The sequence below is a fragment of the Hyperoodon ampullatus genome (assembly GCF_949752795.1).
Source record: "Hyperoodon ampullatus genome assembly, chromosome: X".
Taxonomy (NCBI): Eukaryota; Metazoa; Chordata; class Mammalia; order Artiodactyla; family Ziphiidae; genus Hyperoodon; species Hyperoodon ampullatus.
The window spans coordinates 4,775,172-4,793,138 of record NC_136913.1 but is presented as its reverse complement, the minus strand read 5'-3'; the positions used below and the strand labels follow the sequence as shown (position 1 = coordinate 4,793,138).

The window sequence follows — 17,967 nt, the reverse complement described above, 5'->3', positions numbered from 1 at the left end:
CACTGAAGAAATCAAAGAGGAAATTAAAAAATACCTAGAAACAAATGACAATGGAGACACGACGACCCAAAACCTGTGGGATGCAGTAAAAGCAGTTCTAAGAGGGAAGTTTATAGCAATACAATCCCACCTTAAGAAACAGGAAACATCTCGAATAAACCACCTAACCTTGCACCTTAAGCAATTAGAGAAAGAAGAACAAAAACACCCCAAAGTTAGCAGAAGAAATCATAAAAATCAGATCAGAAATAAATGAAAAAGAAATGAAGGAAACGATAGCAAAGATCAGTAAAACTAAAAGCTGGTTCTTTGAGAAGATAAACAAAATTGATAAACCATTAGCCAGACTCATCAAGAAAAAAAGGGAGAAGACTCAAATCAATAGAATTAGAAATGAAAAAGGAGAAGTAACAACTGACACTGCAGAAATACAAAAGATCATGAGAGATTACTACAAGCAACTCTATGCCAATAAAATGGACAACCTGGAAGAAATGGACAAATTCTTAGAAATGCACAACCTGCCAAGACTGAATCAGGAAGAAATAGAAAATATGAACAGACCAATCACAAGCACTGAAATTGAAACTCTGATTAAAAATCTTCCAACAAACAAAAGCCCAGGACCAGATGGCTTCACAGGTGAATTCTATCAAACATTTAGAGAAGAGCTAACACCTATCCTTCTCAAACTCTTCCAAAATATAGCAGAGGGAGGAAAACTCCCAAACTCATTCTACGAGGCCACCATCACCTTGATACCAAAACCAGACAAGGATGTCACAAAGAAAGTAAACTACAGGCCAATATCACTGATGAACATAGATGCAAAAATCCTCAACAAAATACTAGCAAACAGAATCCAACAGCACATTAAAAGGACCATACACCATGATCAAGTGGGGTTTATTCCAGGAATGCAAGGATTCTTCCATATGTGCAAATCAATCAACGTGATACACCATATTAACAAATTGAAGGAGAAAAACCATATGATCATCTCAATAGATGCAGAGAAAGCTTTCAACAAAATTCAACACCCATTTATGATAAAAACCCTGCAGAAAGTAGGCATAGAGGGAACTTTCCTCAACATAATAAAGGTCATATATGACAAAGCCACAGCCAACATCGTCCTCAATGGTGAAAAACTGAAACCATTTCCACTAAGATCAGGAACAAGACAAGGTTGCCCACTCTCACCATTCTTATTCAACATAGTTTTGGAAGTTTTAGCCACAGCAATCAGAGAAGAAAAGGAAATAAAAGGAATCCAAATCAGAAAAGAAGAAGTAAAGCTGTCACTGTTTGCAGATGACATGATACTATACATAGAGAATCCTAAAGATGCTACCAGAAAACTACTAGAGCTAATCAATGAATTTGGTAAAGTAGCAGGATACAAAATTAATGCACAGAAATCTCTGGCATTCCTATACACTAATGATGAAAAATCTGAAAGTGAAATCAAGAAAACACTCCCATTTACCATTGCAACAAAAAGAATAAAATATCTAGGAATAAACCTACCTAAGGAGACAAAAGACCTGTATGCAGAAAATTATAAGACACTGATGAAAGAAATTAAAGATGATACAAATAGATGGAGAGATATGCCATGTTCTTGGATTGGAAGAATCAACATTGTGAAAATGACTCTACTACCCAAAGCAATCTACAGATTCAATGCAATCCCTATCAAACTACCACTGGCATTTTTCACAGAACCAGAACAAAAAATTTCACAATTTGTATGGAAACACAAAAGACCCTGAATAGCCAAAGCAATCTTGAGAACGAAAAATGGACCTGGAGGAATCAGGCTCCCTGACTTCAGACTATACTACAAAGCTACAGTAATCAAGACAGAATGGTATTGGCACAAAAACAGAAAGATAGGTCAATGGAACAGGATAGAAAGCCCAGAGATAAACCCACACACATATGGTCACCTTATCTTTGATAAAGGAGGCAGGAATGTACAGTGGAGAAAGGACAGTCTCTTCAATAAGTGGTGCTGGGAAAACTGGACAGCTACATGTAAAATTATGAGATTAGATCACTCCCTAACACCATACACAAAAATAAGCTCAAAATGGATTAAAGACCTAAATGTAAGGCCAGACACTATAAAACTCTTAGAGGAAAACATAGGCAGAACACTCTATGACATAAATCACAGCAAGATCCTTTTGGACCCACCTCCTAGAGAAATGCAAATAAAAACAAAGATAAACACATGGGACCTAATGAAACTTAAAAGCTTTTGCACAGCAAAGGAAACCATAAACAAGACCAAAAGACAACCCTTAGAATGGGAGAAAATATTTGCAAATGAAGCAACTGACAAAGGATTAATCTCCAAAATTTATAAGCAGCTCGTGCAGCTCAATAACAAAAAAGCAAACAACCCAATCCAAAAATGGACAGAAGACCTAAATAGACATTTCTCCACAGAAGATATACAGACTGCCAACAAACACATGAAAGGATGCTCAACATCTTTAATCATTAGAGAAATGCAAATCAAAACTACAATGAGATATCATCTCACACCAGTCATAATGGCCATCATCCAAAAATCTAGAAACAATAAATGCTGGAGTGCTTCCCTGGTGGTGCAGTGGTTGAGAGTCCGCCTGTTGATGCAGGGGACATGGGTTCGTTCCCCGGTTTGGGAAGATCCCACATGCCGCGGAGCGGCTGGGCCCGTGAGCCATGGCCGCTGAACCTGCGCGTCCGGAGCCTGTGTTCTGCAACGGGAGAGGCCACAACAGTGAGAGGCCTGTGTACCGCAAAAAAAAAAAAAAAAAAAAAAAAAATGCGGGAGAGGATGTGGAAAAAAGGGAAAACTCTTGCACTGCTGGTGGGAATGTGAATTGGTACAGCCACTATGGAGAACAGTATGGAGGTTCCTTAAAAAACTACAAATAGAACTACCATATGGCCCAGCAATCCCACTACTGGGCATATACCCTGAGAAAACCATAATTCAAAAAGAGTCATGTACCAAAATGTTCATTGCAGCCCTATTTACAATAGCCCAGAGATGGAAACAACCTAAGTGTCCATCATCGGATGAATGGATAAAGAAGATGTGGCACGTATATACAATGGAATATTACTCAGCCATAAAAAGAAACAAAATTGAGCTATTTGTAATGAGGTGGATGGACCTAGAGTCTGTCATACAGAGTGAAGTAAGTCAGAAAGAGAAAGACAAATACTGTATGCTAACACATATATATGGAATTTAAGAAAAAAAAATGTCATAAAGAACATAGGGGTAAGACAGGAATAAAGACACAGACCTACTTGAGAATGGACTTGAGGATATGGGGAGGGGGAAGGGTAAGCTGTGACAAAGCAAAAGAGAGGCATGGACATATATACACTACCAAACGTAAGGTAGATAGATAGCGGGAAGCAGCCGCATAGCACAGGGAGATCAGCTCGGTGCTTTGTGACCGCCTGGAGGGGTGGGATAGGGAGGGTGGGTGGGAGACGCAAGAGGGAGGGGATATGGGAACATATGTATATGTATAACTGATTAATTTTGTTATAAAGCAGTAAATTCAAAAAAAAGAGAAAGATACCACTAATAGGATGACAATTAGTTGTGAGGGGGGAAAAACTGGGAACAATTTTAACTTTCTACTTCTTTATATTTTCATGCTGCTTTGAATTTTTAAAGTAGCACATGCTATTTTCAAAACCACAGAAAAACAAAGATATATCTTAAATATAAAAACGAAGACAGGAAAACCATGAAAGCCACCTTTCCCCCACAAAAACAGAGGGAAAAGAAATAGATGCCCAGGTCTGAAAGTCGGTTTGTGTAACGAGATTTAAGATGCTGCCCTGACATTAGTCCTGCTGGCGTCCCTCCAGCTATGACAAGCACCCCTGCTTCCCCACGAGCACCCTAGCTTCCCCACAATGGCCTCATCTGTGAAGCTTCACGACGGGCTCTCTTTGTGAGACGATCCTTCACAGACAGCCTTGCCTGTGACTCTGTGTGGCTCGTATAGATTATATGGCTTTGTACCCACAATGGGATACAGTGAGGACGCCCGACAAGAGACACCATCCGTAATCGGGCTCAACCGTCCACGCACAGAGGAACTTCAATCAAAGAGCTTGAGGTCAGCCACACGCCCCATTCCGGAACAGGTGGTGGGAAGATTCTTTGATGCTTCCGGTTTTAAATTACCTGGCGTTCATTCGTTAAGTATCCTAACCCAGAGGTATTGAACATCTGTAGGAAAAAAAGTCAAATTTCTTTATGCTTCAGGAAGTAGGAAAGAAGTAACAATGGAAATCGTTGTAATAGGAGATTTGACACGAGGGAAGAGGATGGATTTCCAAACTCCTTCTGTTTCCGCTTCTGCTGCTTCTCCAGTTTCTGCTGCTTCTTCTGTTTTTGCTTCTTTTCCTCCTTCTGCTTCTGTTTCTGTTTCTTCTCTTCTTCCTCCTCATCGTCCCCCTCCTTCAAGTCTATGCATGCCCCCTTTGGTCCCTGGCAAAGAGGACAGGCTCATGACAAACTGACGAGAGGCCCTGTCCACTCTCAGCTTTCTAGACGGAGCCCCCTTCCTCTCTGGAGAAGGCCCCCCGCCCAGTTAAGTGGACACAAGGATCCTCGTAGACTATCTCTGGGGACAATGCAGGTGGGCGATGAGTGGGGACTGCCTCGCCCAAGGGTTCATCGTGACTTGTCCTGGAAGCAGGTAGAGGAAGTATGGCTGAGTAATCATGCCAAGTGCTCAGGAGTGCCCAAAAAGGATGGGGGTACAACAGCATGGGGGTGAGCCCCCTTGAATGGACCCTCTAAGGGAAACAAACAAGCCTGCCTGTGTTACCCCATCCCAGGAAATCTGCCCTGTCTGGGATACCTCTGTTAGTACGTGGATGCCCGATATAAAGATAGGTCATCTATTCTACAGGTTCCCTCCCAGCCTGGACCCACGAAAGCAGCACATGCAGGATGTGAGCAGCCCACCCTCACGCTTCGCCAGAGGGAACCAGGAAAGTGAGTATAATGGGGATCCCTTCTACGACGTGGAGCACACAGCAGTTCGCTCAACATCAGGACCGAATGCTAAAAAACCAGGCCAATATTTTTAAAAATCGAGAAATTTCCAACTTAAAAAAATCCACCCCCCCGCTGGGCTTCCCTGGTGGAGCAATGGTCGAGAGTCCGCCTGACAATGCAGGGGACGCGGGTTCGTGCCCCGGTCTGGAAAGATCCCACATGCCCCAGAGCAGCTGGGCCCATGAGCCATGGCCGCTGAGCCTGCGCGTCCGGAGCCTGTGCTCCGCAACGGGAGAGGCCACAGCAGTGAGAGGCCCGCGTACCACAAAAAAAAAAAAAAGAAAAAAAGAATCCCCCAAAACAGTCCCCTGCACACACGCAAATCGGTATTTCTGATTTCTCTGGGACGCTGGGATGCTGCGAGTACCACCCACACTCCTTCGGGGCAGTAGTTAGCAGGAGCCCTCAGGAGCCAGCCATCCAAATGGGCTGCACCAAATCCAGCTCCCTCGGGCCCCAAGCCTCATCCCGCCCATCACGCATTTCCTTGCCAGCCTGGGCCTCCGCGTATTTGCGCCTTAACGCCTGATGTACCAAAGCTCACACCTCCTGATTCCCGTTTGGGCCATGATCCTGGGGCACCAAAGAGATCTGGGGGTATGATGAAAAAGGGAAGGTCCGAGCGCGCTTTATCCAGACCCCATTCAGGTAGGAATGCCGTGGGCCTGGACCCAAGATGGCTGAAGACCAGCATCCTCCAGAACTGCATTCCGCTTGCAGCTAGCTCAGCCTGGAAGGAGGGGTGCATCCAAAGAACCACGCCCCGTTCTTAAATTCATGTCCTGTTGCCCGATGAAAGTTAGAAAACGAGCCAAGGGACTTCCCTGGTCGTCCAGGGGTTAAAACTCTGTGTTCCCAATGCAGGGGGCCCAGGATTGATCCCTGGTCACGGCACTAGATCCCACAGACATGCCGCAACTAAGAGCCCACATGCTGCAACTAAGACCTGGTGCAGCCTAATAAATAAATAAATATTTTAAAAAAAAAGGAAACCAATCAAGTAGCATCTGCCCTTATTGAACAAGACAATTCTTCAATTATTTAACCTTTCCACTTTTGAACGTGTCTGTACACGTGTGTCTCCCTGTGTGTTGCCCTTAATCTTTCATCTGATTTACTTTTCTCACCAAGAACTAAAGTCCATGTCGCCCCTGTTCTTTTCTGGCTTAAACTCTTATTTAAACTAATAAAATTGTCCCTTTGCTCCAAAGAAGCTCTGTGTCTAATCACAGCTATTCATCACGGCCACTGAGACCGCAGCCCAGGGGGCAAGTGAAAGGCTAGGCTGGGGGTGCCCTGTAAATGCATCTCGGGACCCTGAGTGTGCGAAACGCTGACGGCACCAGGACAGGATAAAAGGTCAGATATCCGATGATACATTTATCAGCTGTCACAGGTCTGAGGGCGTTACCATGACACAAGCGATGCTTGTACGAAGGCGTATTTATTTACTATGAAACTGCAGACTACAGAAAAGGTTTGGGGTGGGGGGCTCTTGCCCATGACTCCCCACCAAGGGCAGGACATTCCCCTGTGGATGTTACTGCCCGCAGTCACTCATACTCCCCATAATTCTGATGTCACGTGGCTTCCCTGTGGGGAGAGGTCAGGGATCAGGGTTTGGTAAAGTTAGAAAAAGGGGATCTTACAACTCTGGGGAATCCGATGAAAAGCAGAACTCTATGTTATTTCCAGCTTTTGGACTTGTTTTCTGGTAGACCCTAAAGGACACTTTCATGAAGCACAAGAAATATCTGAAAATGAGCTTACCTGAAAATGGTTAGCATTGATTTTACTTTTGATTATAGGCTTTAAAGCTACAAACACACACACACACACGTGTGTGTGTGTGTGTGTGTGTGTGTGTGTGTATTGTCAATGCAACTTCCATAAACCAGAACCTGGAGAACAGAATACTCCTGGTAGAATTCATATGCATTTATGAATCCAGTAACTGGATACCCTAAACTATACAAATTATGTGGGTTTGTATAAAGTCCTCATTTTGGAATATTTCTTCACAGTGAGGGTGTCTTTACTGGCAGAGAAACACACAGTGGTTCCTTTCAACTGAAATGCTTTTTCTAGCGATGAAACGCCGGTTTCAGTGACTTTAGGGAGGGAAGGGGCCAACACATCTGGCTCTTGCCGTGGCAGAAATCACCCGGGTTCGCCTCTCTCTATGAAGCATGATGGGAAACGTGAATCTCTTTCCACCCGCTGGCATCGCACCTTTTTCAATGCAGTTCAACTTGAACTAAAAAACTACCTTGGGAACAAAATTAACTTGCTAAATGCACCCGTCACCACGTAGCCTATATCTTTTCGATACTCAGCCACTTCTCCCTTGGCACGGGAAGGATTGTACTACGAACATGAGTTTATCTAAGAATTCCCAGGTGTGTTCTCCTTTGGGGGCATGGGACCTGGACGCTTCCATTTGGAGAAGGGGTATTGAATTTCCTAGTCTTCTTCCAAATAATCCACACTCGAAGCTTATTGGTAAGTCTGCAGAGTAGATGTGGAAGCAAAGAAGGCAGCAAGCTCGTTATGGTCCACTCAGGAGAGCCCTCAGAGAGAGTTAGATATGGGTTCTAACCCCCTATCTACTATTCCCTGTGGGGCTTTTGCTGTCACTCCAAAGTTCTGAGCCTCAAATTCCTCCACAAGAAGACATCACTTTACCCATCTTCCAGGATCCTTTTGTAGCACGTAAGAGGTGAGGGGTATGAAACGTGACCAAGAATATGTGTATATCCACAGTGCCTGGCATATATCTAACCAGTATCTGCTAAAACTTGAACACACCCCTAGCTGGGCACCCAAGCTGGATCTGTTTTACAAAGCATGGATGAGAGTCATGACCAGGGAGAAAGCTGGAATGACTGAAGGGCCCTTCATTCAGGGTATACATAAGGAGGATTAAGTATCTCTAGAAATCTACAGGTCATTCCTTCCTGTCAGAGCAACAAGGATTTCTTGCTAATTAAAGTGTGTCTAGGATGACCTGTCTCGAATTACTGTACAGCTTAGAACATATGTTGAGCTAATTATCTGGGTCTCTAATAGTAGAAGCATCTTCCCAAGATAAGTTCTATCCCTAAAAGAGTAAATTAGGGTGAGGGATCGTGGAGTGCATAGTTATATATTCCACACCGTCACTCTCCTCAACTTGGAAACACCTGCTTGTAATCCCGGGGCACATACCTGAATTTGGCTAAGCAGACTTCATGTGAGACAATCACAAACCAATAAAGCATCATCCCCTTATGCCCCTGTCATCTGTACCTTCACATCACAAGTTAGTATCTCGAGAACAAACGTCTGAGGATAAATCAGTTCATCCACAAGGCTCAGAGAGAGAATATAAATTTTAGAAGTGAGAGTTTAAATCATTTTCCTCATCACCTTTGACAAATGAACCCAGGGAGAGCTGTGTACCCCAAAACTGGTTTTTATATCAATACACTGAAATAAAGCTTTGATTCAAGAGCATTTGAATAAATTTCACAAACACCGTTATTGCTTGGATGAGGTTTCCTTCTTCTGCTTCTGAGTAGCCCTGAATCCATGTCTCACAGAGGTGGTAAGGCCTGCCTAAATTACTCAGGATATTCCGGTCAAAGAGATACACATTTAAATGTCTTCAGATCCCTGAAAAATATTTTTATAAATATGATAGTGTCACAGTCTGTTATGATTCTTTGGTACCATATTAAGGCAATTCTCTCTAGATTCCTGAAAATAACAATTCAGCACATCAGATATCTCCTGTAACACAGGAAGACTGTGTTACCCAAAGATGGTTTTACCTAGATGTTTAAAATCTTTGAATCTTCAGATAATGTATATGAGAAGTTTTTTTTGTGAATGACATCATGGTACACACATGGTAGTAGTGTCACTAATCCTGACCAATGTATGCATTGTTCCAATGTGGGCAATAGTCGTTTACATTAGAATCACCTATTTAAAGACTAAACCCTTTTCAAATAATTCAATAAGCATAACATCCCACTATGGTGTTGCTAGAGCATCCTAACTATCTAGTTCTGGAAGAAAACTGCAGAAACTCCAATATAATCCAGATAAACTGGTTGGGCCACTAAGTATTCGAGAAATGCAAATCAAAACTACAAGGATATCACCTCACACGGGTCAGAATGGCCATCATCAAAAAGTCTACAAACAATAAATGCTGGAGAGGGTGTGGAGAAGAGGGAACCCTCCTACACTGTTGGTAGTAGTGCGAGTTGATGCAGCCACTATGGAAAACAGTATGGAGGTTCCTTAAAAAGCTAAAAATAGAGTTACCATATGACCCAGCAATCCCACTACTGGGCATATATCCAGAAAAAATGAAACCTCTAATTTGAAAAGAAACATGCACCCCAGTGTTCAATGCAGCACTATTTACAACAGCCAAGACATGGAAGCAATCTAAGTGTCCATCAATAGATGAATGGATAAAGAAGATGTGGTATAAATATACAATGGAATATTACTCAGCCATGAAAAAGAATGACATAATGCCATTTGCAGCACCATGGATAGACCTAGAGATCATCATACTAAGTGAGGTGAGTCAGACAGTGTAAGACAAATACCATATGATACCACTTCTATGTGGAATCTAAAAAAGTGATACAAATGCACTTATTTGCAAAACAGAAATAGACTCATAGACATAGAAGACTTAGGGTTACCAAAGGGGAAAGGCGGGGAGGGATAAATTAGGAGTTTGCAATTAACAGATACACACTACTATACATAAAACAAATAAACAACAAGGACCTACTGTAGAGCACAGGGAACTCTACTCAGTACTTTGTGATAACTTATAATGGAGAAGAATCTGAAAAAGAATTTATATATGTACATAGTATATCTAGAGTATATATAATAGAATCACTTTGCTGTACACCTGAAAGTAACACAACATTGTAAATAAACTATACTTCAATAAAAAAATAAATGAAATTAAACAAAGATAAACTGGTTAAGGTTCAATACCCTTAGGCTAATCAAATTTGTTTCAATCCCTTCCCAAAGTCATATGCCAAGGAACCCATTAAAATTCCTCCTAATCATATGAATATTCATATATCCTATAGATTCAATCATCTGTGTCCAAGTACCACATGCTGTCAAAATGTGACTCACCCTGGAAGCTGAGGATCACTCCTGAAGCCTGTGATTTTATAAGGAGCATTGTATTCTTCACCCTCTCCCCACCGGTTTCTGAGGGATTGCTAGTCAATGGACAGGGACGGGAGAGGGTTCCGCTGCTTCAGCAAGTTTGCCAAACAGCAGATGGTTGTATTCTGGCTTAAACGGGTAGGTCTGCCATCCACAGAGCACCGCTGTACCTCGGAATGGCCGTTCTCTTACTTGTAAAATACTGTAAGGCTAACCCATGAGGTGAAAGCTTTGTCTACCATGCAGACTGGGACCCACTGTTGAGTCATGACATTAATTTCGTGTCACAACCAGATCATGTTTTAAAAAATAAAACAGAAGGAAATCAGGTAGGAAGTATGAGAAGCGATCACTCTATGAAGAAATAAATCCTTTCTGGAAACTTTTGCTTCAGTTAAACATCTGTGTATGACATCTCATTGGATGATGGTGTAAAATGTATGTCTTACGAAGTTCAAAAGCTTCTGCATTAGATCATGTTAGCACCGCCTTCTAGAAAAATCTAGGCAGCTTAGTGATGGTGCCGTTCTCTAACAGCAAAAACCCACAGATGCTCTAGTATTTCTCAGAGTGTTGTACAGGAGTTTAGAACTCTAGGGGAGCTTGTTGACAGGGAGATGCAAAGCCTTACCTTAGAACTACTCTCCGTAGGAATTTCTCAAGCTAAGACGGGCAACCTTCAGATTCAGCCAGCACCCCAGCACCTCCCTACACAAAGTCTGAGGACTCACAATTCTCCACCTACGGTCAAGAGCTTTTCCCCTCTTCCCTTCTTGGTCTACCTGTGGGAAGTTCCAACGATCTAATTTTCTATGCCACCACATACTGAGCTATCACAGGCAATCCCACAAGGGACAGATCTGCACCAAGCGCCACGCCCACGATGCAGGTGTCCGTTCCCGTGATGCCCGCCTCTGGCTGTGCGGGCCGATGGGTAGGCTGGCCATGAGCACTGATAGCTCAACAGCATCTCCAGGTTCAAAATCACGGACACAGATGCTCACCAGCATGATGGCCAGCTGAACATCTTCCCCTTTCTCTTAAGAATCGAATTATCAATATGTCCTTCACCACACCATGTTGCCAGCTTCCTCCACTCTCTGGTGCCTGAACAGACCTGATCTCATGGGCAGGGCAAGTAACCACCAAGGCCAAACATCTGATTTTCACACCGAGTTCCCACCTTTCTCTATAGGACTATCCTCTAAACTTTCAAAGGCAACAAAATAACTTTGTTCGTTTTTAATAGCAAGTGTTCCTGAGACAGACGGCTGTCAAGCCCTCCGTGGATGGTTACCCCACCCCTTTGCTGACGGCAAACACCTAAACTACAAACTCAAGAGGCCCCAACAGACTCACAAGAGATCATCTGCTTCACCCAGTTGACTCAGAGTTGCTCTGCTCGGAAACGTGCCCAGAATATTTTGGATCTCGTCACGTTGTTTATATCGTATAACATCTACAGTAAACAATACACATGACCTTTCCTCTCTTAATCACACACCTGAAGAGTAAAGACCGTGGTGATGCCTTAAGGTCCCTGTTGTCACCCAGACACTTTTGGGGCATGGCCTCATAAGCAGAGGACGTGCGGGAAACTGGCAAAGCATCTCTGGGGGGAGCCCAGGTCGTCGCAATTCCCGACCCACTCCCCCCCGCCCAATATGTGCCCAGCTGAAGAAATCCCCCAACCACAGAAGGGGAAACATGGCTCAAAGGACCACCCCGGTGCCTCCACCTCCACGGAAACACCTGAAATAGCATATGACACATGGCCCAGGCAGCATCAGGCTAGGGGGGCGATACCAACCGTTGTATGAACTGGGCCGCGTCCGCCGTGAGCCTCTGCGTGAGGTTGTCATAGGACATGGGCTGCTGGGTGATGTCACGGTTCCTCATGAGAAAGCAGTTCAGGGGCCGGAAGTAATGCAGGAAGCACAGCAGGGCGCCAAGGACCAGGGCGGCCAGGAAGACGAGGCAGAAGAAGATGCAGGGGGGCACCTGGACGAGCCCCAGGCACCGGAGCACGGCCAGGGTCAGCAGTGTGATGGCAATGACCTGCAAGGGCGTGAAGACCAGCAGCCTTAAGGCCCTGGTGAACACGCTGCCTTCTCCCGGCTTGCAGTCCCGCAGGTTGGTCATGGGCAGCCCGTGGAAATAGTCGAAGCCATGGCTCAAGGGGTGGTGACAGAGGTCCGTTCTGTTTTGACAGCTGGTGCCAAGGTGCCACTTCCCTGAGTAGACAAACAAACAGGCAGCACATTTAGTCCCCATGAGCACCATCCAACCATGCATCCATGCATCCATCCATCCATTCATCCATCCATCCATGTAACCATCCATCCATCTAACCATGCATGCAACCATCCATCCATCCAACCATCCATTCATCAATCCTTTCATCCATCTACACATCCACCCAATTCATCCATCCAACCATCCACCCAACCATCCATCCACCGGCCCATCCCCCTATCCGCCTACCCACTCACACCTACCCATTCATCCACTCATCCACCCACCCATCCACCCACACATCCATCCACTCATCCTTTCATCCATCCATCCATCCACCCACCCATCCATCCATCCACCATCCATCCACCCATCCATCCATCCACCATCCATCCATCCACCCACCCATCCATCCATCCATCCACCATCCATCCATCCATCCACCATCCATCCATCCACCCATCCATCCACCCATCCATCCACCCATCCATCCACCATCCATCCATCCATCCACCATCCATCCATCCACCCATCCACCCATCCATCCATCCACCATCCATCCATCCATCCACCCATCCACCCATCCACCATCCATCCATCCACCCACCCATCCATCCATCCATCCACCATCCACCCATCCATCCACCATCCACCCATCCATCCACCCATCCACCCATCCATCCACCCATCCACCCGTCCATCCATCTGTCCACCATCCATCCATCCACCCATCCATCCACCCATCCATCCACCATCCATCCACCCATCCATCCACCCATCCATCCACCCATCCATCCATCCATCCATCCATCCACCCATCCATCCACCCATCCACCCACCCATCCACCCATCCATCCACCCATCCACCCATCCATCCATCCACCCACCCATCCAACCATCCACCCATGCATCCACCCATCCACCCGTCCATCCATCCATCCATCCATATGTCCATCCATCACCCATGCATCCATCCACCATCCATGCATTCATCCATCCATGCATCCATCCATCCATCCACCCATCCATTCATCCACCATTTATCCATCCATCACCCATCCACCGCCCACCCATCCATCCATCCACACATATACACATACATACATAAATAAGGACACACATCTACACATTCAAATAGCACATATAGACACATGGTGTTTGAATTTAGCATTGAAATAATTCCTTCCCTATTTACAGTTGTGCAAACTCTATCAGTCAGTTCATCTTCAAGAAGGCTGCTCTCATGCCCTCCCCACTTTCCCACTCACCCAGGTCCTCGCCTCCCCCGCCCCCAGCCGCCCATACCTATCAGAGCTGTGGAATAGCCTTGATTCTTCAGGAGCTTTGCGAACGTAATCTCACTGTGGGGAAGTCCTCCGGAAGAGGCCGAGAAGACGAAAACTCCCACTTGGGACCGAGACGCCATTCCTAAGCCAGGAGAGACCCACCATTAGGATAGGGGAAGCCTTAGGACTGGGAGGTGGCCCAGGGCCGCAGCGACGGAACCAGGAGGTTGGGTACCTGAGCGGATGGGATACCGGCCCGTCATGAAGGCCGCCCTGCTGGGTGTGCACAGGGGCGATGCTGCCAGGTGCTGCGTGAGCTTCACTCCCTCTCTGGCCAAGCGGTCGATATTGGGAGTCCTGGAACAAAGACTCAGGTCATTCCTCGCGACCCTGAAAAGAAAGCTTTCTCTCTGGCTCTGTACAGTGAGTCGCTTGTCACTTATCCAGGGAAGGAAGGGGACACAGCACCGAGACTCAGAGTGACAACCGAACCACACTGCGGATGAAATCATCCAGGTCTGCCCTCTCCAGGGGCCTACCCGTGCCCCCCCTGGGGGCTCTGAGCTGCTGATTTAGGAGAGAAGCCAAGTCCTGACAAGGGGCTGCTGTGGGAAGCAGGAGGAGCAAGGGACAAGGTCTCCGTCCTCTGTCACCTGTGCCCCCCACCAGTTACCTCCGTGCCCCGAACGAGAAAGCTCTGGGAGCAGCCTGACTCTTCTCTTCCCAACCACAGCCAAAGAGAAGCTCCTAACCAGTCCTCACCAGGCTCTGCCCAATTTCCACAGGGCCCCAGGGAGAACGGGGTGACGGCACCGTCCAGGGAAAGGGACGATGGGCTCCAGGTGCATTTACCAGGGATCCGTAACAAAGGGGTCACAGACTCCAGGGAAAAGGGACACGGCAACATGGAAACACGACATGCCGTGAGACACGCACACCCTCTGGGTGTCTTTTTTTTTTTTCCGCTAAAGAAACACTCATTTATGGGCGGACTTCTAGGATGACGCCTTTTGCAGGACAAGCCATCCTGCCACCTTTTATCCAGGACTGGTGTGGTCCATCACCTTAGGAAATCATGCCAGACTCCCTAGGCATTCAGAGGGGAAGTTCCTTCAGGTCTGGGTCCACGCTGAGGGACGATCCCTTATCCTCCAGAGGGAACCCCAGCGCCTGCCTCTCTGCCAGGCTGCTCATCTTCTATACTTCAGTTCTGAGCATAGACGGGACTCCCCCCACCCTGCCATGGCCTCCTTGTCCTGTGGGAGAGGCCTGTTCCATCTGTAGGATGTCAGTCCCTATCCCCCATCAGGGCAGCTTCCTCCCTGTAAAGGGACGGAGTGGCTAACGGCACTCCCCTCCAGGACTGCTGCCTGTGGCGTGGGGCACGTATCTTGTTCCGTTGTGACGCCACTGCTTCCCTGGTCCAGCGCCCACAGGCTAGTCCTGTAACAATGCATAGCTCGAAGAGGAAGGTCATGGCACTGCACTGTAATGTCAAGCTTCTCTGCCATCTACTAGTTTAACTTATGCCTTTAATTCTCAACACTTTCACTTTGCTTTGGCCTTAAATTACAAGATGCTGAGAACACTGAGGCTGTCTGTATATTTGATTTCATCTCCCTAGTGCCTAGATCGGCCACTGAAAAATTTGACTATTTTGGGGGGTGATATTATAAAACGTAAAATGAAAAATGTCCTTCAGAAAGAACTGGGGAGGAAGGGATAAATTGGGAGTTTGGGATTAGCAGATACAGACTAGTACATATAAAATAGATAAACAACAAGGATTTAGTGTAGGGCACAGGGAACTATATTCTTTATCTTGTAATAAACTATAATGGAAAATGGAAAAGAATCGGAAAAAAAGAATATCTACATATATAAATGTATGTATAAATATATACATATAAGTATATATATATATATATATACATATATATTGATATAAAACTGAACACTGTGCTGTACACCTGAAACTAACACAACATTGTAATCAACTATACTTCAATTAAAAAAAAAAAAAGAACTGGATGCTAATATGGAGGACAAGGCAGATTTAGGGTATTTTTTTTTTTTTTTTTTTTTTTTTTTTTTGCGGTACGCGGGCCTCTCACTGTTGTGGCCTCTCCCGTTGTGGAGCACAGGCTCCGGACGCGCAGGCCCAGCGGCCATGGCTCACGGGCCCAGCCGCTCCACGGCATGTGGGATCCTTCCGGACCAGGGCATGAACCCGTGTCCCCTGCATCGGCAGGCGGACTCTCAACCACTGTGCCACCAGTGAAGCCCTTAGGGTATTATTGATATGAATGCTTACTTAGGATTTTATAGCCCTTTTTTTTTCTTTTGGATAATTGGCAGACACTGAACCTTAAAGGCTTGACTGTGATTTTTTAAATTAAGACACCGTAGTAGGAACAGTTACCTATTATCTCACTAAAGTTTAGGAATATCATATCTAATGTTATATCTAATACTAATATCATATGGTATTTTAAAATGATACTTAAAATGAAAAAAAATAAATAAATTGTGACCTCGATAAGAAAAATTAAATTACTAGCAAGGTTCCTGTCTGAAATGTCTAACAGTGAGATCTAAACTTTTCACAAAATGAAGCAAAAGGTGGGGAAGGAAACGTACGTGGTCAATTAAAATTTTAAGAGAACACTGAGTGCAGATCTTATCCTTGCACGTGCTTTAAACAGAATCTAACAAACATCATAGGTCAGCATACATTTTAAAAATAACACGTGACATCTGACACACAGAATCAGGCTGGAAGTGACATCACATTCGGCTGCATCTTGCAGGCCGGGTCCTCCTCAAAAGTGTAATTTACTTCATTTTTGTTTGCTGTGCCACATAACGATGAAACAGACGTCCTGAGACGCACGGTCATGTTGTACAGAAGAGGAGGACCCACAGCGAGTGGTGTGAACACAAATCAGACCCCGTGGCACTCAGGGGCACGTCCCTCTGAGCTTCAGATAATTATCTGTAGCTCTTACGAGAAAATTCTGGTGAAACCCACCCTCTCCTTTCATTTTGTTTGTGCTGATCACGTGTGAGATGAAGCTCTCCATAGAACCACAGTTATGTCAACATTTCCCCGTGATCATATAGAGAAAGTGCAACCCCAAGGCCAATATTCCACTGCACCCTGACCGACTAATTCTAAACCCAAGAGCCCTACACCGGGGGGCTGGGGAACAAAACACCCTCCTCTGTCCGAGTCTGGTTCCCACTGTGTTTTCCCTACCACTGTCATCACCCCTAGCCCTTGAAAAGTTCTGACATCATCAAACGTGACACGTGTCCCCGGGACATCTGTCCCCGGCCGGTGTGTCTGCCTGAGAATCCAGCACAGCCTGGCCCAGAGGCGGAAGGAAGGTACTGAGGTGACAGCGAGTGGTTGACAAGGGGGGATGGATTGGGTCCCAGTGGGAGCGGAGCCAGAGGTCGAAAACAGAAGAGGCGAACCAAAGGGAGGGAAACATCATGATGGGAAAAAAGCCACAGACTAGGGGCGAGGAAGAAAGAATTGTGATGAACACCTTCCCCGTGAGCCGTCTGAGTTCATCCAACAGTGACTCGAATAGATAAGTCATCACACCTGCCTACTAACGCCTGTGTGTGTCTACGTAAAGTCGTACAGGAGAGTGTGCCGTTGGGGGGCTTTGAACGTGTCCCCGTGGCCTGTGCTCTGTGAATGTGCGTTGCCCGTCACAGGAAGGCAGCCTGTGTTTACACGTCACCCTACCTGAGGGTCTTGTTTCCATAGCAGCCAGGATCCCCAATGCCAAGGTCGTCGGCCATCAGCAGGACGAAGTTAGGCATTGGCACCGCATGGCTCCGGGCCTCATAGATGAACAGCAGCAGAAGCAAAAGCGTCCTCATCGTCCTGCAAAGGACAAGGGGAAGAGAGACATGAAGGATGCTGGCCTGAGGCGACCATCCTCCTTCTCTGCGACCCTCCCCCTCCATCCAGTAGAGGACGTTCTGTCGACCCGGCCACCCCCGACGGCATGGGCTGCAAAGCATCTAAGACATCACACAGCGAAGAACTGCATCCTGTCTGTCCTGTGTGTCTGTTTCCCAAACAAACACTTCTTTCTCCCTGGAGAGCAGTGACCTCTCCTTTTTACCCCAAAC

General features: G+C 45.9%; 1 protein-coding gene across 1 annotated transcript in view; it reads right to left on the bottom strand.

Moving 5' to 3' along the window:
• The window catches only part of STS (steroid sulfatase), a gene marked incomplete at both ends in the record, with an annotated part of 79,011 nt that extends 61,299 nt beyond the window's left edge, over positions 1 to 17,712 (bottom strand). The window contains 4 exon segments of the mRNA XM_079727210.1: positions 12,105 to 12,528; positions 13,835 to 13,957; positions 14,051 to 14,172; positions 17,576 to 17,712. Coding sequence (XP_079583336.1) covers positions 12,105 to 12,528; positions 13,835 to 13,957; positions 14,051 to 14,172; positions 17,576 to 17,712 — 806 coding nt within the window.
• Between the last annotated feature and the right edge of the window lie 255 nt (positions 17,713 to 17,967).